This window comes from Paralichthys olivaceus, chromosome 8 (assembly GCF_024713975.1).
Source record: "Paralichthys olivaceus isolate ysfri-2021 chromosome 8, ASM2471397v2, whole genome shotgun sequence".
Taxonomy (NCBI): domain Eukaryota; kingdom Metazoa; phylum Chordata; class Actinopteri; order Pleuronectiformes; family Paralichthyidae; genus Paralichthys; species Paralichthys olivaceus.
The window spans coordinates 9,206,978-9,234,914 of record NC_091100.1 but is presented as its reverse complement, the minus strand read 5'-3'; the positions used below and the strand labels follow the sequence as shown (position 1 = coordinate 9,234,914).

The 27,937-nt window shown below is 39.3% G+C and overlaps 3 protein-coding genes across 3 annotated transcripts in view; 2 read left to right on the top strand and 1 right to left on the bottom strand.

Moving 5' to 3' along the window:
• tet2 (tet methylcytosine dioxygenase 2) overlaps positions 1–5,822 on the top strand; it is a 28,333-nt gene extending 22,511 nt beyond the window's left edge. The window contains exons 6-10 of the mRNA XM_020101295.2: positions 65–215; positions 316–405; positions 739–876; positions 1,057–1,411; positions 1,645–5,822. Of these exons, the coding sequence (XP_019956854.2) occupies positions 65–215; positions 316–405; positions 739–876; positions 1,057–1,411; positions 1,645–3,011 (2,101 nt within the window). The 3' untranslated portion in view covers positions 3,012–5,822. The remainder of the gene's footprint in view (positions 1–64; positions 216–315; positions 406–738; positions 877–1,056; positions 1,412–1,644) is intronic.
• An 88-nt stretch (positions 5,823–5,910) lies between these two features.
• ppa2 (inorganic pyrophosphatase 2) lies at positions 5,911–10,437 on the bottom strand. The gene is made up of 12 exons (XM_020101262.2): positions 10,254–10,437; positions 9,415–9,479; positions 9,260–9,304; positions 9,116–9,169; positions 8,410–8,529; positions 8,133–8,219; positions 7,864–7,990; positions 7,056–7,183; positions 6,883–6,968; positions 6,689–6,758; positions 6,543–6,582; positions 5,911–6,450 (listed from the first exon to the last, which is right to left on the bottom strand). Exons 1-12 carry the CDS (start codon positions 10,435–10,437, stop codon positions 6,428–6,430), a joined length of 1,029 nt encoding a protein of 342 aa, XP_019956821.2. The 3' UTR covers positions 5,911–6,427.
• Positions 10,438–10,567: 130 nt separating this feature from the next.
• On the top strand, positions 10,568–27,880 carry arhgef38 (Rho guanine nucleotide exchange factor (GEF) 38). The gene is made up of 14 exons (XM_020101260.2): positions 10,568–14,306; positions 19,980–20,164; positions 20,750–20,867; positions 20,971–21,118; positions 21,246–21,263; positions 21,576–21,775; positions 21,918–22,051; positions 22,251–22,355; positions 22,447–22,566; positions 23,364–23,732; positions 23,813–23,950; positions 24,440–24,641; positions 26,171–26,475; positions 27,184–27,880. Exons 1-14 carry the CDS (start codon positions 14,090–14,092, stop codon positions 27,364–27,366), a joined length of 2,442 nt encoding a protein of 813 aa, XP_019956819.2. The 5' UTR covers positions 10,568–14,089; the 3' UTR covers positions 27,367–27,880.
• The last annotated feature ends 57 nt before the right edge of the window (positions 27,881–27,937 follow it).

Genomic DNA, 27,937 nt, shown 5'->3' with positions numbered 1-27,937 from the left:
TACATACCAGTGATTTAAAATGGATAAAAATTACAAGTTTAAACCTTCTGTCTTCCCCCTTCAGGAGGACCTGTGCATGCCAGGGGCTAGACCCTGATGCCTGTGGAGCATCCTTCTCCTTTGGCTGCTCTTGGAGCATGTACTACAATGGCTGCAAATTTGCCCGAAGCAAAATCCCCAGAAAATTCAAGCTACTAGGAGATGATGTGAAGGAGGTATTTAATTTAGATTTAGAATAGTAGTCTAGGTGTGCACCATGGTTACATTAAATTAACATGTTAAAGTAACTTACAACTGCCATTTTTTGTCTTTCAGGAAGAGAAACTTGATCACAACTTTCAAAATTTGGCTACCTTATTGGGTCCCTTGTATAAAAACTTGGCACCTGAAGCTTACGGAAACCAGGTTAGTATATGTGGACATTGCACAGGCTGCTTTCTATTCTAGTGATTTATTAAAATCAATAAAAAGTGAAAGAAAATACCCTGCTTCTCAAAAATAATAATCAAATAATATGTTATAATAATAATATATATTATTCATCAAATGTGTGGTTTTAATACAAATGCATACATAAAGAGAAATGTAACTTGCATGCCGACAACAATCAGATCCTAATAATGTGACTGGGTATTTCTACAAATATATGCATGATAAAGAAGTTTTGTGAAACATTCCATCTATATTTTGAGTGACCATCATAAACTAAAATTCAACTCTTGTTCTTCCTGGACATAGGTAGAACATGAACAAAGGGCACCAGATTGCCGTCTGGGCCACAAGGAGGGCCGGCCATTCTCTGGTGTCACTGCTTGCCTGGACTTCTGTGCCCACGCTCACAGAGACCTCCATAACATGCAGGGTGGCAGTACTGTGGTAAGCAGAACCTGGGCAATGTACTGTATATTTTTCCAGTATCTAGTTTGAGGATGGAATTGATACTGAGACTCAAAATGCACATCACGTTATACTTTAATTTCTCATAATTTGAATGACAAAAGTACTTTATGTCTGTAACATTCCTAAGTGAGTGTTTAACTCATCCCCATTTTACAGGTGTGTACATTAACAAGGGAGGATAACCGTGAGATTGGAAAGATTCCAGAGGATGAGCAGCTCCACGTTCTGCCTCTTTATAAGGCTTCCAAGACTGATGAATTTGGAAGTGAGGAGGGTCAACAAGAGAAAATAAAGTCAGGCGCCATCCAAGTCCTGAGTGCCTTTCGCCGGCAGGTGCGCATGCTTGCAGAGCCCGCCAAGTCTTGCCGGCAAAAGAAGCTGGACGCTAAAAAGGCAGCTGCCAACAAAAATGCCATGTTGGAAAGCTCTAATGATAAGGCAGAAAAGGCTCTCCTGGCTAAGTCAAAAGCGGGCACTTACGAGAATATCACTCACAGCAATCCTATGGCAGGTACGGTCACATTTATTCTGACTAATTTTTTAATCGTCTTGTGTCTATAAAAATGCATCTCTTTGTAGGGATTCATTATTTGTAAGGATACAATATGCTTAACAAATTGTGAAAACCTAAGAGCAATGAATTGACAATACTTGTCATACTTGATGATAATTGAGAATTGGTGGTTTGTGTAATTTTTTTTCAAAATTTCTCAGGCCTTCATTAAAAAAAAAAATTTTTTTTAGGACATATTCCAGGTGCTGTGAGAGCAACCTATCAGCCAGGGCAGCCAACACACCACCTTGGGGTCCATCCTCAGCAACTACAACAACAGCACCAGAGTATTCTACCCCCTTATCCTGGCTCTACAAATGCAGCCAACTACCCTAGGTTCCCTAACCATCCTGGGTCTTTTCCAAGCACTTCCAAGCCAGGCAGCTTGTATCCTCATCAGCCTCCAACACCAGCCAGCCCTTATCCTTCCCCACTCCATGTACCAAACTCTTACATTAATGGATCAAATCGTCCATACCCAGGTTATCAATGTAATGGAGGAATGCCCCTTGACAATTACCATCAATACTATGCTTCAAACCCAAAGCACCTAGAAATGTATCGACAACAGCGGCCAGTGCTTTATTCAGAGCAGCAGTATGGTGCACATCAACGTTATGACGTCAATTATCCCCCAAGGTACAATGATCAAGGTTTACAGGTCAATGGTTACAGTGCATGCAGCATGAGGCCAGTTCACCCCATGAGACCCTATGGCCCTTATGGTCCTAATGGAGCCTCAGAACCCCAGATTATGGACCCCCTCTCTAGAGCACCATCAACCCATGGAGGTCTAGACTATACAGCTGCTGTGAGCAAAGGCAATCAGTTTGGGGGATACCAACATCCATACCTGTCTCGGAGCCCTCAGATCTTACCAACAGGCCAAGATCCTTTCCATATGCAAATCAAGACAGAAATAAGCATGCCTAGTCCACAGATGTCTTCTCAGTTAGGTGGTGGGTGTTTAAACCGCGAGGCACAGTCAGGGGTAGGTCTGCCTAATGGAAGCCTCATGGGGTCTGGTATCAAGCAAGAGCCTGGAACACCACCAACACCCACAACACCAAAAAAACCAGAGATGTGGTCAGACAACGAGCACAACTTCTTGGACCCTGATATTGGTGGTGTGGCAGTGGCCCCTAGCCATGGCTCAGTCCTGATTGAGTGTGCGAAAAGGGAGCTTCACGCCACAACACCCCTTAAAAATCCAGACCGCAACCACCCAACACGCATCTCCTTGGTCTTCTACCAGCACAAAAATATGAATGAGGCCAAGCATGGTTTGGCACTATGGGAAGCCAAGATGGCAGAAAAGGCTCGAGAGAAGGAGGAAGATGCAGAGAGGAATGGTGGCGAGGGGACACCTAGCAAGGGCAGCAAAAAGGGGGTGAAGCGGGAGCACCCGGAGTCATCAGATCCCACTGTTCCGCCTCCTTACAAGCGTTTTATCCAGGCACTAATGGAGGGGTCCTTGTCATGCACAACAAACACCTATGTCAGTACATCTCCATACGCCTTCACCAAGGTCACAGGACCTTACAGTAAGTTTGTGTAGAGAACACTCATGATGAAGAAAACTAAAGGGGCTTTATGATAAACAAAGACTTCAAGCACCACTGGCCTCATTTAAACACTCCTTCTTATCCATAAGGTTAACAAAGGCATTGTATAGAAAAAGGAACCTGTGATCAGATAAAAATCACCTATCACATCAGGTCTTTCACTTCTTTAACAACCAAGCTTTACTAGTTGACCCTACCAAGGATGTATTTATTTTTGTTCGGCAACTTTTGAAAGATACAGTGTCAAATTCTCTGGTGCTTTTAGATAGAGACATAAGGACCTATTTTTACAGAAACAAAGTTTTCTTTCTTTTATGGTGGCTTTATTTTTCTTACAAAAATTTGGAGATGGGGAACTTGGCATGATACACTGACTTTGCAAATTACAACATGGTGCTAAACTGTAATACCATTTCTTTTAATTCAAATGCCTTCACACAATACCATAACACACTCTACTATTGACACTCAATCTCAGCTGGACACTGAAAATATTATCCCACTGTAAAATCATCAGCATCACAATGCTTTTCATCAAGTCAGTGTTTCTTGGACCACTTTTTAATAATAACAGTTTAATGTTTTGGTAATATGGTCATATTTTTAAATCATAAAATCTGGTTGAATTGCTCTTATATCATTAATTAATTCCCTAGCATCATGGAAATTTGATGGAGAAATTTAGAAGAGGATTGAATGCACAATCCATGAAGCAAGTTCATGCAAAAACAAGATTTTAAGAACTATCATTGTGTTGGTGCTTCTTTCACTTTCCTATGTCATTTTTACTGTAAATTGAGCCATACTAAATGGTGCATTTTTAACATTGAGAAAAAAAACTTTGCAATTGCGTTATTTTAATATTTACCAGGTTTTCTATGTTGTTAGCAACTGTTTTTAATGTTCCTTACTGTAGGTTCATTGAACAAACCTGGATTGTGAATATTTCGTGTAGTTTTGTCTTTTGTGCTTAGTAAATATGCTTTTTATACACTGAGGAACATGAAACAGGGTAGGCTCAGTGTCAGTTTCAGAGGGCAGCTGGCTTGCTGTGGGGTCTTTAATTATTGTAATCTAACTGTAAGATAAACATTTGAGATTTGTACAGTAAATTAATTTCCCGTTTTTGGAATTGCTGTTATAGATTTTGTGTTGTAAAAATGCAAACATTGTATTTCTTTGGGTTTCAACTGACTATTTCATAAGGTGCTATTCAACCTACTAGACACATAATGTGAGACTCTTGGGGCAGTGAGAAGGCTTTTAAATAATGTTTAGTACAAACCTGTAATACCTCAAAATTAGTTTGGCAATATGATTATAACATATTTTTCTTTCTTCCTCTGTATGAGAACAGCTTAACTTAAGCACACGTAAAGGCATGAAAGTTCATTTCTTACTTTTTTATCAATCTGCTAAAAAGTATCACTTGAACTTTAATCTTTGATGTTACTGTAAAATCAGGGACATTTTAAACTAATTTGTGTACGTCTTCATCACCTGTATTCAACTTGTCATCTTCTCATTCAGGGACTTGCCATTGCATCCCGAATCTCAATATGGTTATTGTCTATCCCACACAGATGAAATTATTTTCCTGCAATCCTTTACTTCTATTTTAGCTAGAATGATGGTGGTAATCTTTTAAAAGTAATTGAACATATATGCACTGAGCTGATTAAAGGGAAAGTATGATATTGACTAAGTTAAAAGCAATGTATTTGCTTTTGCTATGGGGAAAGACCAGGGCAATGATTAAAGTAATTGCACATCCTTGTGCCTGTGTATAGTTAAATTTATTTATAACCACTAAGCAATTGTATAATGATTTTATTCCCTCATTTAATTAATGCGACATATAAAGGAATGATTCATGTTATAGTAACAACTTCCCCCACTCTTTAACGTATTCAATTTCTGTTAGCACTTCATTTCTTTTTAAGGAAAAAAAATATGTAATAAAGAATTACAAACATTTTATTTAAACAGATTGTAAATGTGTTAAAAAATAAATAAATTATGTCACAGTGTACATACCAAGAATTTGTATTGCAGGAATACAACTAATTCTTCGATGTTGATGTAGGTTCTTCTTGTTCTGTCAACTTGACCCACAGCTTCTCTATCAGCAGTCCTCATCATATCCTACAATATCCTTTTGACTCTTTCAGGTTAAGAGAATGATCATCGTTAGATTATCCAGGAAGTCTTTGTAAATATTACGGTCACTGTCACAGCAATGTTTACAGTTATAGTATCCTGTTAGCTACGACATTAGAAGTTCTAGTTTTTTTTTTCTTTTATCTGTTCCAATTTTGTAAAGTAAATCTACATAAAAATGTTGAATTCATTGTACAGTACCCAGCTACAGTAGCAGGTTGTGGTTGAGAAAGCCGAGGTGTCTAAGATATAGCGGGTTACAAGCATAGCCATACTTGAAGATGCTTCAGAGTGTTTCTGAGTGAGTCAACATTACTTGAATAACTCTCTGGGTTTAACTAGTGCACTGTATGTGCTCGGCTCAAAGGTTAAGCTAGCAGTTGATACACACTTGTTTTTTTTTGCAGTTAGACACTAAAGGTATAAAAAAAGTGCAACATTTTGCCTGTCTTTATTTTTTTAAGGCTTTCCTAGTTCTTCTGAAGTTTGGTATGCTACAAAAAATGGAATTAAGGATGGGTATTAATACTGTAAGTATTGTAATGTACTGAATGCAGTTTATTTGAAAGCTGTTTATTATATCATTCCTGATATTGCTGAGATGTGGGTGTTTTTTTAATAAAATTTATATTTATTTAAAGCAATCTGATTTGTTACTCCAAGTTAATATTCCTGTCTAACATGTTGAAGCTTTTAAATGTGTAATTATAGATAAAACTTGAAGAGATCTTATCACGCTCACATTGCATTTTTTATTATTTATCCAAACAAGAAGAAACTGTGGTTGCAGGTACAATTAGATGACTTCAGAACAGATTTGGAGCATGTTAGCTTGACGTCTAGTCCTATAGAATGCAAGGCTGGACCTGCACATTTGCCACCAAAGTACTGAAATACGTATAAAAAATTATTTACAATTTAATAAAATTTTAAACAAAAGGAGAACAATATTTTGTGATCAACCTATAGAATTCGAAATTAAAAAAAACAATCTGATGTCCAATATGACAACCTGCTTCACGTCCTTAATTCAACTCAAAAGATCTTCACGTGCTTGTGCCGTTAGTGTATTAGGTATAATCTTTTTTAAATCATGTTTTTCTCTATGGCAAACGATTGGATGGCAAATGTAGATGGCACTTTACACAGCTGAGGAAGAGTTCCTACCAAAAATAAATCCAGCTGCATATAGATAAATCTTCATCGGATGTTAGATGCTTCTGTGTGTTTCCATATTGTCTTAAGGGTTTCAGATGAAATGCCATTTATCCACTGTCAAAACAAAATATCAGAAGTATGAGCATTAAACTATATAACACCTTAAATAAACCTAATTCAGTGTGAGTCACTCATTGTTGACTTACCCTCTGGAGACACAGGATGTGGGCTACCAACTGTTGGGGCCTGAGGAGTCACAAAATAAAAAAACTAAATTACCAAAACCAAACTTTGTTTAGTTTTAAAAGTTATATTTAGTTTATCATCATTAACACCATTTGGAGGTTCTCACCGACTGGACGACATCTCTGGCCTCATCAGCACTGCATTTCAAAGGACTCTCACAGCAAGAGATATTTTTGCTTAAAAAAAAAAAAAAAAGGGATTATCCATAAAAAAAAGTTAGTGCAGTAAATGACAATCACAGAGCCAATTGTATGTTTGCCACATGTATACACTGCAGTGGCTTAACCCCCACCACCTTACCATTCAATCCCTTCATTATTTGTCTGCTTCTGCACTAGTGCCCTCCAGTGCTCATGGGTGGACTTGATGATCTCAACTGCAAAGTCCTAACAAAAGAGCAAAGATCAGAGACTCCTCGTATATCAACTGTCAAGGCTTATTACTGTTAAGCAGTATTGCAAAGGTCTCAGTACCTTGTCTTTGAATTGTCCATTGAATCCAAATTGGTTCTCAGGCTTTCCATCGGGCACCTTATATTTCCTGAACCAGTCAACCGTTGCCTCTAAATGACCGGGTCGGCTCTTGCGGACATCCTCTATGCCTTAAATAAACAGTAACACATCGAACAGAATCAAAATAGAGGGACCCGAGATTTACAGAATGGTTGTTACAAAGTAGACATAAATCTGTATGATACTTGGACTTAGTAGTAGAGTTTCATCTTAACAAAAGATTACATTATGAGAATGTATATCCTTCTGATGTTAATAGTGGTTACATATGCCCAAGCAAATAATACATTTAAAAGGCTTAAAATGAATTTAACTACACAAGAACAAGGTTGGTTGCAGATGAAGTAAATAAAACAGGAGTAAAAATGTTAAATTAAAAAAGCATCCAATTAAGGGGAATGCATTAAACATTTGACATTTTACATTATTGATCAAACACACACAATGTTATTTGTTGAATGCAAACAAAACAGTGTTGACAATTACATTTCCACAGACTAGGTTTGTCTGAAGTTACTGAGCTTTGCAAGTATATTACATTTTAATACCATATTCAAATTATGAGGTTGGGCAGCTTATTCTGAAAAGCTCTGAATAATTCCATTTACACTTGTAACTTATTATGAAACATTACCTTTCTACTATATTGTCTTGTTTTGCAAATTCCAAATACAATTCTAATTTCAAGGTTTCCTGAACTGAACTTATTCTCGGTAAAGTATGGATCAATACGGGAGTTTCTGAATGTTCGATATATGATCACACCCACTGTTTAGATTTTTGGCATCCGGGTCCTGAGCATTAATAGCAATGACCTTCCAGTCCATTTCGCCCTCATCAATCATGGCTAAGATGCCAAGCACTTTCACTTGGATCACCTGACCTGGAAAACACACCTGAACAGGCCAACACAATACAAATAGTCATTCAAGATTACATAGTCAATCAGTCACTCAATGTTAAAAGGTAGGTCAACTGAAGTAAGCAAATAACACCCTAAAATGCAGTCATTCATTATATACTCTACAGCCGTCTTACCTGGGCCCCGATTTCACAAACGTCAATGGGATCATTATCACCACAACATGTTGTTTCTGCATCTGTGTGGTTCGGGTCCTCCCATGTCTTTTTCAGGGGAACAGTTCAGAAACATTGATGAACAATTGATTCGATAAAAATATCAGTCTATTTCACCTATAAGCTTCAACGTGAATTTCAAATTCCATGATAATTAAATTAAACTCATCATTGTGATTCAATTGCTGTATTGTTATTAGAGATATACATTAAATTCTTTATAAACTATGCTCCTCACCTGTGGGAGAGCTCCATAGTTCCAGATGTATCCTTTATGGGGAAATATGTTGGCAACATATCGGAGTTTGCCTTTCTTTACATCTTGTTTGATCGGATTCAGTGGTTCCTTTGTAGCAATCTGAAAAAGTGAAGCAAATATGAGCAAAGGTAAATGTATTTGTGTGTCGTACAAACATGATTTAAAGCAACATCATGCATTTTTTATTTTAAAATAGAAGCTTAAAATTGATTTGACGCTACACTGACTGGTAATAGGAACAGTTTTGCCACTTTCATTCCCACTACTCAAGCCGAATATCTGTTCTTGCACAACTGAACTTAAGTGAGCGGTACAATCTCCTGTGAGGAGCAGCTTAAAATGCCAGAACCAGGCTGAGCCTAACAGAATATTCGCTGCAGAGGGCGCTGTTGCTAAGTAAAGTTACTTAGTGTTGCTTTAATTTCAACACTTAACTTAGCAGCATATCATACAGTAAATACTATAACTTTGAGCTACAGTGATGCTAGCTAATTGATAAAACAGATAGAAATACACTATTGTGAAATGTATAATGAAACGGGGGTGAATGAAAGTTAACACATTAGTCTGTGTAAACCAGCAATGTTAATATTTCAACATTATCAGCAGTCATGGTAGCAGTAGTAGAAATAGATAAATCAAAGTGAGATACTATCATCATGCTAGATATATCAATCTATCTTACCTCCATTTTAGCATTTGACCATCGAGGTACCTCTACAACCATGTTAAAGAGCACCTGAGAGTAAAGAGGAAATCTTTTAATATAATTCCAGTTTATGCTGTGGTGAAAGAAAAAATGATGTACAATTTATTAATTTGACAATACCTCTTTCTCATTACGCTTGGGTTTTTTAGCTGGTACATCATTGTCCTGTTAAAAAAGAATAAGCTGCTAGTTAGAGTATTGAGGTGTGAATAAATATCAAAAAGCTGTCATCACATTTCAATTTATCAAACAGAAAGTAAAAGCAGAAGACTTACCTGTTCCAGCTCAGCTATAAGTGGAATGTCATGAAACGGTGAAACATATTTCCCATCAGAGGTTTCTAAGGAAAATGAAGTAAAAATAGAAATACTCTAAACACATGAAAATTAATATGTCACAGAAAAACTGCTCGTTTCTTAGGGCGGGAAGCAAAAAATGCTTCAAATCGTATCAACAATCTGATGAACTGTTATTTCAACACTTCCTGACTCGAGGCTCCAATGTGAGCAAGTGTTGGCTCCAGCCCCTGCGACCCTAAAAGGATCCACTTTTTAGATTATCCACATTGCTAATGTTTTCTCACACATTATCACACAATGACTTGTTTTCATAAACAAATGATATTGAGTAAACCTGAAGCTTTAGGGCCCCCTGGGGGTCTGGAGCATGTAGCCAGTCACTTGTTTGCAATCCTGCCTTGATCATTGTCACTATTGCCAAAATAATAATGAAATGATCAATGCAATCTTTCGGTTTGATTATTTAAAAAATGTGTGAGTGTGAGAGTGTGTGTGTGTGTGTGTGTGTGTGTGTGTGTGATGACCACGTGACCATAAAACAGGAAGTGCAAGCACGTGAAAAACAAACCCTTGTCCGTCCTATCTGCTTGTGAAGACGTTAAAGATGTGGAAAGTGTAACAGTGGCAGAGCTGCAGCTCTAATGCTAACACTCATCACTGTACCTGTGCCACATGCTGACACCACATCACCTGCAGTTCAAAGGTCAGGCGAGGTCACCTGTCCGGTGCCTCCGGTAGCCTGAGAGCCAGAGCACGGCTCCGTTAAACCCGTGAACACATGAGGCCCCTCCGGTACTCACGCTGGTTTAACTTACTAAAATAGATCCGGTAGTCAGGAGAATGAGGTCGTCCTCTCTCCTCCGTGAGGTAGTGCATGGTTCTCCCACGGAGATGAGGAAGAGCTGCTGCTTGTGCGACGAGTTTGATTCTGGAGGCAGACAACGAGCCGGTGACTTTCAGCAGGAGGCCGAGAGAGGAGCGAACCAGCGGAGGCGTCATCACACACACACTTCTTCCTCCTCCGGTTCCTCTTTCCCGTCATCCACCTCCGCCACATCCACCATCGAGGAGCAGAAACATCCGCTCGGTGAGTTTCAAAATAAAAGCATGTGCAGTCGAAAAAAAAAAAATATATATATATATATTAAAAAAAAGATATTTTTTAAAATTTTTCAAGACACAGTGGGAAAAAAACTGATTGTGGTAAAATTGTTTTTGTGAAGGGACATTTATTTATATGACATATTTAAAAGTTAAGTCAGGAGCATAGACTTTATATTAAGTTCAGGAGTCAAGCCAAGTGCTTTTCAATCATACAAGTGTAGATAGAAATATCAAGTAGTGAGAGAATTAAAATCAATGGAAGACAAATCAAAGTTGTCAGAGAAACAGATAAAGGTTCAGGCTTCAAGTAACACAGGCATTAAGGTCATTTTATGGTAATTCAATCAATTTAGGTGAAAATGGAAATCTAATAGTGCTAAAAATGCTATTATCTGTTACATTATATTGTTTACAAATCTGATTATGTGACAAATTCCGAAAACTCCTGGTGTAGCTAGAATGACAAGGGTTCTTTGTGCATGATCCTGAATGTCTGAGGTAAAATATACAGTATGTCCATTTATTTAAATAAGTTTAGTATTTGTTCTTATCATATGGAGAGAGGAGAGGTGTGGTCACCCAAACATAAGTAGCACATTTTATATTGTGCTTATCATATATTAATTCATACATATTTATTCATTCTTCTGAGTTTTATAATAATTAAAATGGTGCCTTTATTTTGATATGGCACTGATATAACAGGAAGTCAGTAATGTTCCCATTCATACTTGACAATACTTCTTTTGCATGCCTGTAATCCAAGTAGTAGCTTAATTCTGCTGCCACCTAGTTTATCTCCTATTTAGGCTGTAACTGACCAGGAAAACCCATTTATCCCAATCATTTACTTTCCAGCTGCAATATAAACAAAAATAAGTTGAAGAGGAAGGAAAGCATGCAGGAGTTTCATGTGATCTATTATTTTTTCAATTAAACTTAAACTAAGTTTGATAAATTGAGTTTTCCATAGTGACTGGAGAATAGAGCCGCTTTGTTATTGATTTTGAAACTTTCCAGAAATGAAATGTTACTTTTGCTTTATTGACCCCTTTCTTTTATTTTTACAACCTGGACTAAACGGATTTGATGATAGACATTTTAGAAAATACATCACCAGAACAAAGTATGTGCGTGGGTGGCCATGTACCATGAACAAACACACACACCCCAGCCGCCTCGATGTGTCTCATTAACTGATCTGTAGGTTGGCCTCTGTGCAAACAAATGACACATACTGTAAGAGCAGCAATAAAAATGGTTATAAAAATACAAAAAGTGCATACTTGCCTTTGATATTGTTGCCATAGTTGCTTTGAATTTGTGAAGCACAGAATACTATGAACTCTATTTGTATTAGCTATAAGGTACAAGTTATAAGCAAGAACATACAGTATGTCGTGCTACAAACCAGTGGTGCTGGTCTGCAGTGGCTTAATGTTTAGAGATTAGGTTGTCTTGAATGAAAGTCAGAGTCCTTCTCTTTAGTTATTGTCAAAGGGTAAAGCACTCAGCTTTTTTCACTGGTGTTCACCATGTGACCAGCAATAACACTCTTAAGTATAGTTTCTTTACTCAACCCTGTTTTATAGATTGTTTATCTTTCTCTAGTTTTAATTGCTCTTCTTTTCCGATTTCACTTATTCTGTCTGTTAAGCACTTCGGAACTTTGTAAAGAAAAGTGCTATATAAATAAAGTTAATTATGTATATTATTATTATTCACTACTTTGACTCCTGCAGCAATTTTCCCTGAGGAAATAAGGATTGCCTTGTTTTGTTTTTTTTGTCTTCACAAAGATCTTAGGTTTAGCTGGGTATTTTTTCTAAGATTATTCTTTTCACTCAATCATTGTCAAAGAGCAGCTTATCACGATAATATTTGTTTTCACAATAAGTGCATTAGATGAAATCTAATATATATATATATATATATATATACATATATATGTATATATATATGTATATATATACACATAGAATCTGAATATGTATATAACAAGTGTACATATGAAAAAATATTCTCTATTTCCGACTTTTTTTTAAAAACTTTTCTGATATTTTATGGAAATGTATTCTTTAGTCAGGAAAAGCAGCAAAACGTTGTCTATTATGTAAATGAATTTAAAAGTGTACACGTTGAGGCCAGGAAGAGCCACACCCCAAGTGACATGATGTCACATAAGCGTCGTCAGGGCAAAACAATTCCCGCTGCCACGCTGACAGCGCACACAAGATGATGTTTATCCTCCTGCATGTTTGTACAGAATATGTGATTCTTCAGTGTCTGTGTTACTACATCCACTTACATAATGCTGCTAACAGGGTCAGTTGTATTTTAATACAAGTTAACTGTATTTTTTTGAGAAGAAAATGAACATTTCAAAGCAATAATAACACGTAGAGTAGATTTTTATTGAATGCACATATGCACACATGATGTTGCTTATGTGACACATAGTCTTGTGTAGAGCAGCTGTTGTGTTGTTGTGAGACATACGTGTGCATCCAGTCTAATAGAAGTTAAACAGGTGTGCTGTGTGAGCACACTACACAGGGATCTGAGAACACACTGTGAGCCCTCATGACCTGAGCTTCAATAGGGCGGAAATGCATCCATTCATTTACTCTGACAAGGACTCACAGTATCTGGTTGCTATGACCAGCAATCATCATGTGTCAGTGACTTACCTGTCAAACTAGTTTGGGCATTTTATGAGTGCCACTTTATGGGTTATTACTAGAAAGATGTTTTTGTAAAAGGAAACACAGCCTGTGTATAACAATTTGAGGAGTATTCAAAAATGAAACACAACACAACCCACAAACACAATCCATTATTTAGGAATTATAACGTGAAATAATCATACACCCAACTCTGATGATCATTAAAGTGAAAACTGTTGTAATTCCCTGCCAGTTTTAAACGTTTATTCATTCATTTATAGAGATTTGTTTAATCCATATACTGAAGCTAAAATTAGCTCAACAATTTACAGCTTGACTTGGCTTGAGTTTAAAATGCATCATAGACATAGATTATTTGATTTGTAAATGTACGATGTTCCTCACTGTGTGATTGGAACAACAATTGTGATTTCCAGTACCCAGTACATTTACATGAATACTTCCTTGTTTTCTGTGTCTTTGTGAGAGATGATGTTCATTTCATTCTGAGGACATTAAATCTTTAGTTAAAGCAAAAACAAGACTTCAGCCTGTGGCCGTTGCTCCGTCAGCAGAGCTGAGGAGAAAGTGAGGAGACGCACTTTCTCTCCCTGGGTGGAAATAATGGTCTTCAGGGAAGCAGCATAGCACAGCAGAGGAGAGGTGGGGCCACTATAGCTCTTATGACAGGTCGACACAGGGAGGAGCTACATTACCTGTGCAGAGCAGGCAGCAGTGCACAGTGAACATTACACCTGTTGCACCTCCCAGGCTCTTTTTTCTCTCCCTCTCTCTCCCTTCTTTCTCCTGTCCCCTCTTCTCTTCCCCCCTTCTCTTCTCCTTGACTGGTCTGGAGGCATAGGGTGGCTGACAGCCTCACCATGGATCCCAAGGAGGCCATTGGGGGTGAGAAGGAGAAAGAAAAAGAGAAGGAGAAGGTGATAAAGAGGAGGAACCGGCCCGTGTTCCTGCGTTACCTGGAGAGGAGAAAGACGGACACCATAGTGGCTGATGAAATGGCCAAAGGTGACTTCAACCTGGGGACGCTGGTGAGGAGGAGTCAGTCTGACAAGACGGAGTACAGCGCTAAACTTAAAGGTACATCAGCTAATGACCTCCCCAGGGGTCACAACTATGGCAACAATCTACACACACACGTGAGCCAACATGTAGTCTGACACAACTTACAACTCTTTACACTGACAACACTTAAATAAAACTGAAACACACTGGCTTTGTGATGTTTCAGACATGTCCACTATAGATGAACACAAAGTATACACTGCTGCACAGCTCTGGCTACACAGCACCTGTTGTGTTACCATGTGTTGAGCAGGAGATAGTCCCGAAGGGATGAAGGCTCATATGCAAACTGTGCACGGAGGAGTGGCTTTAGAAGAGCTCCTGACCAGCTCGTAAACAAGACCTGACACCGGTGACGTGTTGTACGTTTGTGTGAATATCATCACTTTAGTTTCAAAATATTTCAGCCACTTGGTCTTTCAGTTTGGTTCACACACATCATAACATTTAACCAATGGCGATTGGCCTGGGAAGTAAGAACAAGTAATAAATAAATCATTGATGCTGCCTCATCACAACAGTTGACACAGTCTTGCCCATGTTCCTGGGGAAAAAAAACTGGCTTCACCTGCCCTCAGAGCGCAGTCAGTCAGTGACGTGGAATGTTGCACTTCAGGCTAAATGGTTGACATCACTGTGTCAGCAGTAGGTAAAGATTAGACAAAGTATGAAGGATTTCCTGTATCACTTGTTCCTGGGGTTTTCTTTCTGGCCAATAGAGCCGAAAAGGCTCTGTGTTCAAACTCCAAATAAAATCTCCATGTCACTTGTTGGTGTATAGACAAACAAGCTTTCACACACACTTGCCTTATCAGCAATTGTATTTACCTGAAATAGAGACACTCTCTCCTACTTTGCACTTTCTTTTTTCCTGACCTACCTGTACCATAGTCAGGGTTTTCAAAAAAAACACTGGGTTGTTTTCAGTAAACCAGTCACCCACCCTCTTTGACTCCAAAGCCTCGCAGCCTGACGAGCACCATTACGTAGGCTACAGTATTTGCTGTGGTATTACCATGGCAAATATTGGCAGAATGATGGCTTTACTGAAACATGTGACGTGCTGCTGATTGTTTAATGTGAGTGTGACCTAAACAGATATTTGATCACTTCAAACCTCAGTACTGATTTGGCAAAGATGACAACATAGTGTCGAGCAGGAAAACTCCATGGCTGTAAATTACAATTTCAGTCATGAGTGTGTTTTTCCTCCTTCTGCTTATTCACAAAATCCAGCTCTTGCAGATACTTTTCCTAAGAAAATTATCTCTGTTCAACAAACATGTTATGGAAAATAAATTCAGTCAAAAATACATATTTTTTGGCTTGTAAATTTAGATCTTTATTTTATTTAATTGTCTGTAGGCTGAAAACATGACTTGGAGGTGGTCACAAGTATGTCAAACAATAGCTTAATATCAATAATAAGAGTGATAGACCAGGTATGGATAATATACCTTTTAGGATTTGTATTTTCAGGATTCTTTTTCTGTTTTACATATTTCACACTAGATACACTACACAGAATAATCAAACAACAACAATTTCATGGTTTGATCATTATACAATTAATTACTTTTGAAGATTTGCCCTGAAAGTTTTACTTTTTTGACATTTTCACGATCAAATGATGACTTCAGAAAATAATCTGCAGATTATTCCTCTGTAAATCATCTGAATAATCTGAAGAAGATGTGAGCGGCCTCACAGCTGACAGGCCGCATTACATATTTACAGTGGTATTACCATTGCAAATATTGACAGAACGATGACTTCATAGAACACGGAAACATGTGACCTGCTGCTCGACGCTCTGTTCTCATCTGCCTGTCAGACAGGTCTGTCGAGCCATAGCGCCATGGTAACATGATATCGGTGTGTGTCTAATTATTTACAGCTACATGACTAAATATAATAGTTCTGAAAATGATTTACTAACACACAACTCATGTTCAAGGACAGAAGTAAAGCACATATTCATATGTATTTATTTAGCAACTTATCATTTATGGAGCAGGTTACTTTGTTGCAGGTTTATGCTGTTTGAGGGCCGATGCTTTCTTACAGTGTGTTTGTGTGTGTGGGTGTGCCTATATGTCTTACTATATGATTGTGAGGACAAATTCAGGTTCAAAATTATTGTGAGGACATTCTCACAACTCCAATGGGCTTTTTGAGAGTTAACATTTGGTGATTGGATTAAAATCAGAATTAGATTAGGTTGGGTTAGTTTAGGTTAGGTTAGATTAGGTTAGATTAGGTTAGGTTAGTTTAGGTTAGATTAGATTAGGTTAGGTTAGGTTAAGTTAGGTTATTTTAGGTTCGGTTTGGTTAGGGGGCAAGAATCTATCACTATGCCCATGCAGACCAAGACCATATAATTACGAGTGGAGCGACAGAGTCAAGGCATGGGCAAGCACACATCACTAAGGGTAAGGCGTTTAGTTGTGATGATTAAATTTAGAATAAGATTTCGAGTTAGCATACGGGGGTTATGGTTATGGTGAATGTGTTTGTGAGTGAGTGTGATCTCTTTAGGACCTTTTCAGCAAAAACACTGACTAAAGCCTGGTCCTATCGAGGTAACACGTCATTTCTGAGGTCATGTTTGAATTCAGGCCTAAGATGTGAATTGTGGTTCAGTGAAGGTTAGAGTTAGGCATGACTTGGTCATGGTTAAGGTCAGGGAAAAGGTTATAGTTTGCCGTCTGCTAAAAATTATTGCTACAAATGACGATGTATGTGTGTGTGTGTCACCTTATGCTCAACTTTCCTTTGCCTTAATATTCTTTATTGATCTTTAGGCAACACATCAAAGTCAGTGGACTTGCAGGATTTAGATTCACAGTGAAAAAATCCAGCTGTGCACTTGGCAAAGTCTAACGTATCATTCCTCGTTGATGGCGATACGTGATACACCAGGCCTTGTTTTCTGTTCCGGGGCTGTCGGTTGGGTCTCTTTCAATGGGCTGCACAGTGAAAAGCCCTGTATCCACTTACATGGGAACTCCTGTGCCAGCAACCATTCCTCACCAAACATAATACTGGCAAAAAGAGAAGTCAGCAGAGTTTGAAACCTGCTGCTGAGTTCTGGTAGGCTGCGGCAGGTTATATTTTATTTGTGTAATATGTGCCAATTTTTAATGGAACAGATTTTACTAAAAAAATGTTTTTAAAATAATCTGTATTACATTCCTGTTATTATGACTTAACACCATGACAGAAATATACTGGAGTGTATATATATATATATATATATATATATATATATATATACATATATATGTGTGTGTTTATGTTATAGTATAGTATATGATTTAGTTCATCATAAGCCAACAAGGGTTACCCTCACCCGATCGTGTACTATGGGGGACTTTTCTCACGGGTGGAGGTTTCCACAGATTCTGGGGTCTCTTTTCATGATGAATGCTCATGTTGACATGTGACACTTGATGATCCTGTTGAAACATGAATGTGATCCTTTTTTTGTACACCACACTTCCACTATGTGTTAACTGGAATTCATGAAAAGTGGTTTTCCACAGTAAAAACTAGAACTATAAGTTTCAAAAAGAAAGAAATTCACATTAACCTGCCTTTTTCTGGAGGAACTACCAGGTTACTAGCAGGTTAACTAATAACTCCTGAAGAAAAAATAAATGCACAACCATTTTCAGTCTCATGACAGTCGATGTTTCACAGTGTGATAGCCTGAGAGCCTGAATTAAGACAGACACATATGTTTCACCTGTTTCCTCGGTGCCAAGATACGAGGGAAGGATACAAAACATGAACAATGAATTCCAGTCTATTAATCCTTCAATTATATGATGGACATTCTGTTGTTCTGGTTTTTACTTGTTAGAAAAGTGATGATTCACCTCTGCCCATGCATCTTATATAAAAAGATAAACATGAGGTGTAACTACACAGAAGGTGATCAGACCTCTGCAGCATTCATAAGATAGTACTGGTCTCATTAAATATTTCACTGAACTTCAGCAAATGGCTCCAGCCACAGTTTACTGTGAACTTGTCATATTTCTGTTCCTACAAACACAAAAGACTGTTTGAAAATGAAATGAAAGGGAAACAAGCTACAGCTTCCACCCTTGTTTTCTTTAACAGAGTAACTTCCTCAGAGCAAATGTGATCACGCATGCAAAGATTCATTTTTCTATGTACATATGTACTGATCTGTGTCTGTGGTCGCTTGTGCTCACACGTCAAGTAGTGTGAAATACGGATGTGGGCCACTCCGGGTAATGATACCGCACCTCTGGCCTTCTTGTGGATGTGGGCCAGAAGTTATAAAATAGCAAATGTGGCCCAAGTATCCCAAAATATAATAACAAATGTGGGCCTTTTTCGGCAAACATGTCGCACTCTAGCTGAGGTGTAATCTGGATGTGAACCTCTAGTTGCCCATGTAGTAAATGGTAAACATGGCCGATCTAGCACAAAACAAATTCCTGTGTCACCTTCAGTTGACATGTGGTATTGCTATTGCATATTTGTGTTTTTCTATGTTTTTACAGTATAATTGCCCTTCGTTCACCTTCTCTCTTTCCTACACTATTATTCATCCATTCCATCATGATGCAGTATGTGGGCTGGATGTGCGTTGTGATGGATTAGGGCCAAATTTGGGCCAAACAATTTTTCTACATGGGATATAACTTGTTAAGCGTACATTGATATTGATATGCTGTTTTGAATGCTCCTTGCTTGAAGGTATATGAAATATGAATGGAACACCAGGAATTATTTGACCTGACTAAACTTTGGATCTGTTGTTGACCCATAATTAATGACAGCACATACAAATTCCAGGTGTAAATGCAAAGGGTGTGACTCTTATAATCATTACCTATAGTTATTGTGTGTGTGTGTGTGTGTGTGTGTGTGTGTGTGTGTAATTGCATTTGTTTTGTGTGTCCCTGTGTGAATCGGGGTCAGTGTGTATGTGTCCTCATTCATGTAGGTGTGTGTGTGTGTGTGTGTGTGTGTTTGTGTGTGTTCATCATCGCGTGCCACTCCTCTCACACTCTCCCATTTTTGAGCAGATGGAATGCCAGAGCACGCCGTGGCATTACATCAGCGGCACGATTAGTTCTGTAACCTGACACAGGCCTCGCAGCCCTCCGCCTCTCTCTCTCTCTCTCTGTTCATGTCTCTCTCCCCCCCAGAGGAGGAAGTGGTGCATGGTGTCGATTAGGCAGCAAGGAAGCATTGCTCTTCCCTGAGCAGACACCCCTGCCTGCCATGCAAAGCACAGAGCAGCCACAGACTGATTAGGCAGCAAAGCAATAAAAAAAAGAGCGGCGCGCCTGCCTGGCATGTTAAGTAAGGCCTTTTGGCGTCTGAGTCAAAATAATTAGATCACCGTGAAATAGCGACTGCTGCTCAGGCGTCGAGCGGATGTGTTGGCAGACGTATATTTTTCCAAGCATACGCAGCCCACAGGGTGTTTACTGCCTCAACACATGTACATGCGCCACAAGTGGTTTGAAATGATGGCAAAAACATGACATGCTAGATTATGCCACCAAAATGTACGTGCACTCACATCATGACCTTGTTCTAAAGTCTACCTCAAAGGAATGTACCTGTGAATAGCACATACAATGCACAGGAGATTATTTGCTTACTTATTTATTTATTTTAATTATGTTTTTTTCCTCTCAGAGAAAATGACTCCACATGACCTGTCCACACCCCCCTCTCCAGCCCTGGACCCAGAGGAGGTCCGCTTGAGGAAGATGAACCGCAGGGCAAAGGTCATTCAGGAGCTTGTGCAGACTGAAAAAGATTACCTCACAGACCTGGAGCTGTGCATCAGAGAGGTGGTGCAGCCTCTACGCAACATGCAGGTAGTTGTTTCCTCCAGGTTATGTCTTCATCCGGGTCCATTTGCTGGTTTGGCTGTTTGCTTAGTTGTTTTGTTTACTTTCTTTAACATACATCATGAGGACATTTATTTGTATGCATGTTACTCATTACCATTTGAGTGTTTGTTATTGTTGTATTTACAATAAAATGTACTTAAATAAATCTCCATTGAAAATTTTCAACACTAATTGAGAATGAGCTGATGTTAAAAGCATCCCTTGCTTATGTGGAAGGCTAGATCTTGCCAACCTTACAATATAAATATATCCCATATCTCTAACCTAATTTCTGACATTAACCCCATCATGACATTAACCTTAATTCACACACTCAACAGCTCTACAACAGAATTATGAGAATTAGATTAAAATGAAGGAACATTTTACAAACAAAAACACTGAAATACCAAAATTAAATGTGACCTCAGGTTTATTCACATTAACCATAGTTTATTTTTACAGTAAAAAAGTAATTAATTTAATAGAAATGTAGGCATGAGTATATTTTCTGGGGAAACAGCAGGTGAAAGTCATGTGTTATGCTACATTGTCCTTATCTTCTCTCAGGTTGTGGATATCGATCGGCTATTCACCAACATGGAGACATTGTGTGAAGTATCTGCAGCTCTCGTTCACAGACTGCATGAGGCCCTGGCTGACCCTGATCCAGAAGCAGTTGTTATAGGTACTAACATTTTCATACTTGGCAGATTTAACTTGTTGAAATTTAACTGCATCTGAATCATTTTAGACAAAAAGATATCTCACATCCATGTTTTTATTTGAAGGAGAAGTATTCATCCAGGCGAAGGCAGCTTTAGAAGATGTATATAAGATTTACTGTTACCATCACGATGACGCCAACATGTCGCTCAAATCGTATGAGAAAGAGGAAGAAATAAAGCAACATTTCACCACATGTATATTGGCACTGAAGTAAGTGAAGTCACTTCCTCTAAATAATCATCACATCATGTAAAACTTAACTTCCCTAAAATTCCAAATGTTGAGATTTACTGTTTATGATTTTTGATGGTGTGTTTCTTTGTCTTTATACTTACAGGAAAATCTACGACCAAGAGTAAGTATCCCATGATCTAAAAAGTATTAACACTCTTGGTATATTGTTAATAATAGATTGTTATATTGTTGTGTTGATTTTGCAGTTTTGGTCTTGTGTTTAATGCCGATTGGAGTTTGACCATTGTATTTTTCAGAAATTAAAAAAAAATGATGAAATGCATCAATAGATTTATCTAAAAGGAAATACTAGCTATTAAGATACCAGCTAATTTCCATTTGTAGATATATCATATGTATATATACATATATGATATATAGTCAGTCAGGCTCTAATGAAAATTATTTTTACTATATATATAAATTGCCATAGGGGTAAACCTAACTTGCTGAACATGGGTTCACTGCTCATCAAACCGGTCCAGAGGATCATGAAGTACCCGCTGCTGCTCGGGGAGCTGTGGCAGGCCACACCCGAGGACCATCCTGACTGTCGTCCCCTGCAGGAGGCGTTCACTGCTGCCAAAATCATTAATGTGAACATCAATGAGTTCAAGAGGCGCAAGGATATAGGTGAGATTTTTTTACTGATGTCTTTTTTATTCAAGTGTATCAATTTGCTGCCTGTGTCTTTTATGGAATTCAGTTATAGCAAATATAATTGTATATATTATCTGTTCATCTTCATTCTGCCTCCATTTTTATCTATTCTCAGTAATGAAGTATAAGCGGTTGGAAGATGAAGGGACACTGAGGGGAAAACTAAACAAGTTCAACATTCACTCCATCCGTAAGAAAGGAGACAGGTTCGCCGGTTATCTCAAGATCCTCACCGGAGTTGAACCACAGGTAGAAAAAAGAAGGTTTTCACTCCGCAATCAAAACTCTAATTAAAAGATTTAAATTGAAATCACAAAGTTTGTGGAATTGACGGTTTAAATTAATACAATGTCTTATCAATATAAACAACTATTAATGACATTTTCAAGTGTATACATATAAAGGAAGTTTAAGGCATGATTGGCATTTAGCTATTTTTGTTTTGTAGGTGAGAGATGAAGTATTTGACAGAGAGGAGAAGCTGTTCCGATGTCTGGAGAAAGCCGTGAGGCAGCTGGTCAAGAATCTTCAATTTTACCTGCTGCACATTCAGGTAGGTGTAATATTTCCCACTGTAGAACGGACATGTTCGATGCTGTTTTATTAGTAATATTATAAACGTTGTGTTTATGTATTTTCTGCAGGAGATGGTGTCTGTAGCTGTCCAGAGTATCCAGGACATGGAGAACATTGTTAAGGATCCAAACAAAAATGGGATAAATGGCTCATTGCACAATAACGGAAATGATCCCTATAAGCACTTTGTGAGTTTGTCTTGTTTTGTGCTTCACAATAAAAAAGTCACCAGTTTTATTCACAGAACAACTGATGTAACTTTTCCAGCTTTCCTCCTTGAATCTTTTGAATTTGTGCCGGACCACACTTTGTTGTTCCTACATGACCTTCCATTCATCCTCCAAGTGTGGGTCATCTGTCTTTCCTCTTCCTGTTCTACTGCCTGTCTTACTCGATCCGGTAGCTTCCTCACACCTTCCCTCTCCTCTCTCTGGATTGCACTTTAGTTGCCAATTCTGATATAACTCCACCTCTGAATAAGACTCTTTGTGAAGCAGCTCTTCACTGCAGCAGTTCAGCGCTGACCCCAAACCAGATCTGTAATGACCTTGACAAAATGACTCTCGGCACAAAGGCAAACATGCTCTAAGAGGAAAAGCAACATATTATTGTGCATGAAAGGGTTTGATTGTGTCTGCTGTAGTCAAAACACGACAGCTGTAACTGTTCAATGCTTTCAGGAGAGGAGAAGATTTTCCTTTTCTTGATGAATAGCACCTGCCATTGCAGGCTCCTATAATAGAAGTGTGTGCTGAACTCAGACTGTAAGCTGAACAACATCAGTGCCTCTTGTTTGTCTGCATGCAAATTAAGTTGCAGCAGCTCTCTTGTTGTTATGTATTCAAGGTTAATGTTACTGCATACATAAGATATTTCATGCTCTATACACGACCACAATTTCTTTAAAAAGTACCTGCTTACATGGTCAGAGAAATGCTGTAAATCTCTACTCATCTTCTGCTACCTGACTTGTTTCTTCCTGCAGAAAGACAGTATGGAGCGCTTGGTCCTCGTCCCCCTCTCCTCCCTGCAGGGCATGTTCACAGCCCCCCAGAAGCTCATCCAGAAACGCTATGACAAATTGCTGGATTACTGCAGCCGCCTCGAGCGCTCTTCCTCTTTTTCATCTTCACCATCCACCCCTTCTTCCTCCCCTTTGCCGGCACCAGAGGACCCGGCCGGGCCTACCAGGAGGGACTATGAAGCGATCAACGCTTTGCTGGTGGAGGAGTTGCAGAGGTTCAACATGGCCGCCTACACCATCCTGACCAACTGTGTGGTGTATCTGGTCACCCTGCTCAGAGAGCTGATGGATAAAATACTACTCCGTGCTCCGTCCATGCAGCAGCTACCAGTGAGGACCTTTGTCATAATGCAGACACCTTTTATTTTATTTAACACTGAAACTCACATTTACTATGCTTGACTTTCCAGGCTCCACTGTCGAACATTGCTGAGGTGCAGAGCAGCATCATGGATGAGCTGAATAATCTGACTTTTGTTAAAGATAATGCACAGAAGCTAATGGAGCGCAAAGTCAGCTTTGAGAGACAACGAGACAAGAAAACAACGGTAAGAAATCTTTCTGAATAGATGATTCCATCTACAGAGTCTGCACTATGCAGATCCCTGATCAGTTGTGCAACTAAACTCCTAATTGACCTCACATAAAAACCAAAGTCCCACATAATTTACAAACCATTTCAACCAATTCCAAACCATGAACTGGCAGCTTCTTCTCCCATCAAAGAGAACAGCTCCAGGCTGATTAACTGCAGCACCTGGCAACCTAAAGCTCCAGCAGGTATCAGTCCCCTGAGATGAAGAGATCTATACGTGTGTATGTGCGCGCACATGCTTACTCATCTGTACATGTAGAAGTGTGTTTGTGCTTGTTCATGTGAGTAGCATGTTATTTCAAGCTCTTATACCTCTCAGGAGCTTATTACCTGTTTCCCTCCCCAGAATAATCTTGTAACCAGCAACATGCCAGCATGTGCCCTCACACGTGGCAGCCACTGTGAATATTTACACCACACTTTGTGGTTTGCTGTCCTACAGACAATAGAGGTGCAGCATCAGACAGAGGAACAGCGAGCCCGGCTGCTGACAGAACACCCCCTGAACCGTCTGTACCAGCTGAAGAGGAAGTGTAACGGCTGCCAGGATCAGGACCTCAGCCTGCTGGAGGGAGAACTGGTGGCCCTGCTGGAGGATACGGACCCATTGGGCAGCAGCAGCCGCTGGCTGGTTCACACTGGAGGCAAGTGTGTGTGCGTGTGTGCGCGTGTGTGCGTGTGTGTGTGTGTGTGTGCTCGCCGACCTCGACAGGACCAGTCGACCTCATGGGGACCATAGCCCAGTCCTAAACGTCATTTCTGAGGTCCCTGGTTATGGTTAGGGCTAAGATGTGAATTGTGGTTGGGTTAAGGTTAGAGTTAGGCATGAATTGTTCATGGTTAAGGTTAGGTAAAAGGTTTTGGTTAGCCTGTTCACAATCAATGGAAGTCAATGCAAAGTTCTAATAAGTTGTGCAAATCTGTGTGTGTGTGTGTGTGTGCACTCGAGGCAGAGGTAGCTCTTTGAGACATAAAAGGAGAATTAAGTTATCACACTAATTATCTGAATGGTTGTATAGGTCTCCTTTATTAATCTGGTTCCTCAGGGAATACACCTGCATCTGTGAGATGACTGAGGCTCTGTAGAAACACCAAACTTTACTTTCTGACTCCAACAAGTCGGCACACAAGCATCAGTCCCCGCAGCTCCTGTGATGTCATGGTTGCCGGGTACCTCTTTGCCTGCCTCTGGAGATGGTTGCTCCGCAGCTTGTCTCCATCTCCCCTCCACGTCTTGCAGAAGCACCTGAGATCCCAACGTCTTGTTTGGAATAAACCGCTGTGCGTTGTAAGCAGTGTTACTTAGAGTACAAAGCCTCTCCCTTTGGGTATTGAGGAGCAGGGTTGGAGAGATGCCGCTTGCGTGCCTCTCTCTACTCTGCAATAAGAATTTCTTTTTTATGAGCGTGAGGAGGAAAAAAAAGTGTGTATGTTTCTCGGAGCATTCTTCACAGACTCGTCTTTTCCTGTGGGATTACAAGCATTCCCAGGAAGTTGTTGTTCATCCCTCTGTTGATATCCATTCTATGAATATTCTCACCTCATATTTATACACTCACCTCAGGTCGCTCGCTCTAACTGGATTTGATATTGTTTATGCAAATACTGTGGCTATGGCCTTAATGTGACACACACCATTATTCATTAAAAACACATTCCTGCAAATGATGCCCAATACTTCTGGGAAGACGTTTTAGGATTAATGAAGGGAAATTAATAAATGGCTCAGAAGTAGTTTGTTCTGTAACGTGTAACTGGAGAAAGTTCACTGTAATTACAATAAACACCATGGTCTCTCTAGAGATCGTGCTTTCACCCATAGACTGTATATAAAGATGAACATGGCGCTCAAGCAGCTTGATGGCCACCTGTTGGCTGGCTGCAGCATGGCTCCTAAAACCTGCCACTGATGTCAATGGATGGGACACAAACTAAATAGTCAAAGTACACATCAAATACATTTTTCTCAAAGATGGTTGCTATAATTTTAGGTAGTAATTGTCACACTGATGTATATTCGAGTGTCTTTGTGAACAGTGTTAAGTTATTGTGTTGGAAGCAGGAATTAATATAATCTGCAGGGTTCTACTGTTTTGTAATTTTGGCCGAACCAACCCTTTCAAAATGAGCAAGTCTGGCATCCTGACAAACTGTTGCTGTGTGTCACTGTTAGGTGCACAGGGCTACGTCTACTCCACATTTCTGAAGCAGTACAACCCTCTGAGGGACTCGCAGCGAGCCGGCCAGATGGTCAAAGAGCAGCAGCAGCCGCAGCAGCAGCAGCAGCAGCAGCCGCCACCTGTCATGGTGGACGATGACTTCGATGACCTCAGCCTGTTTGTGTCGGGCAGTGGCAGCAGCAGCCTGCGAAGCTTCAACCTCACCACCACTGACAGCAGCTCAACCCTCTCTGGCCTACAGGGGGAGCCAGAGAGCGTGGAAGACCTGGAGGACACATCGGACACAGATGCTCAGCAGGTGCGTGTGGTCGCCTGCAGGTTCTTGCACCATATGGATGTCTCTTTAAGATACGACATTGCTTAGAAAAGATGACGGTAAAAATATTGGTTCAGATCAATTTAATTTTCACCTAAGGGGCAAATAAGGTAAATAAAAATTACATACAAACATTTGTGTACAGAAACTTTTTGAAATCCACATTATAAAAAAATAAATCTAAAAAAATAAGGAACTGCATCAAGCCACACACCTCATGTACTAATAAACAGTGCCACCCTCTGGTTTTACAGGAGGATGCACTAGAATGGAACTCAGTTGAGCTCATTCCCCTGAACAGGCCGGACAGTCACCTCATGAAACCACGTTAAAATTCACTACATTCAGATTTTTATTGAATCTGCAGCAAATTGCACAAACTCATGAATTTCAGTCCTCTAAACATGCCTGATTGTTTCATCAAGATCCATAAATACAAATCTCACAATGTTAAAGACAGTGAACAATAATCCTGGATTCGACCCCTGATCTGGATCAGCACTAAAATGTAATAGGTTCTTCCCTGACCCAAAGCACATCCTGCCACCAAGTCCAGTAGTTTTTGCCTAATCCTGCTTTTGGTGGAGGTAAAACTTACTAAACATACTAACATTTAAAAAGTATCATTCATCAGTTTGATGCTTTTATCAAAAACACACAAACATTTGATTGATGTCTCTGTTTCCACAGTTTTATGCCGTGTATGCATTTCAAGCCCGTTGTGACCAGGAGCTGACCCTACAGGAGTACCAGCATGTCCGCATCCTCCAGTTCTGTGACGTGGGAGGCAACAAGGAGTGGTGGTTGGCTGAGGCTAACGGACAGAAGGGATATGTCCCGGCCAACTACCTTGGCAGGATGTCCTATGCCTAAAAAACAAAGAGGCCCTCTGTTTAGGTTTAGGATTTCCAGTAAAACGAAACCATCCAGGGAAACAAACTCCAAAAGAACCTGTGGCTTTTCTAACAAAACTGTTGAAGTTAATTAACCCTGGCACGTCTCTAAACTGTCACAGGGCTGATGAAGGTTTCGCTAGATGTTATTATCAGAAGTCTCATACCATAAGTGTTGATAAAGAATCTGCTTTGCCTCCATAATAAGAACGAGACCAGTAATCTGATGAATATGGATAATAATTGAAGGAAAATACAGAGCACTGTGCTGAGCACTTTTGTACGTCAGTGTTGATTGATAATGAAGTGATTTATTCATGAAGTAAATTTTATATGTGAACTGATTTATAGATGAAGCAGATGTTATATGTGAAATGATTTATACATGAAGTATATGTTTTATGTGAAATGAAGAAAATCTATTGTGTCACTTTTATAGTGTCATATTTTAAAAGTTATGTCATAATTCTGTATAAACACAACCTCTATCATAACTTTTGTTAGCCGTTCTTCATTTGTCCTGTCTGTACCACATTCAGGGTCAACACATG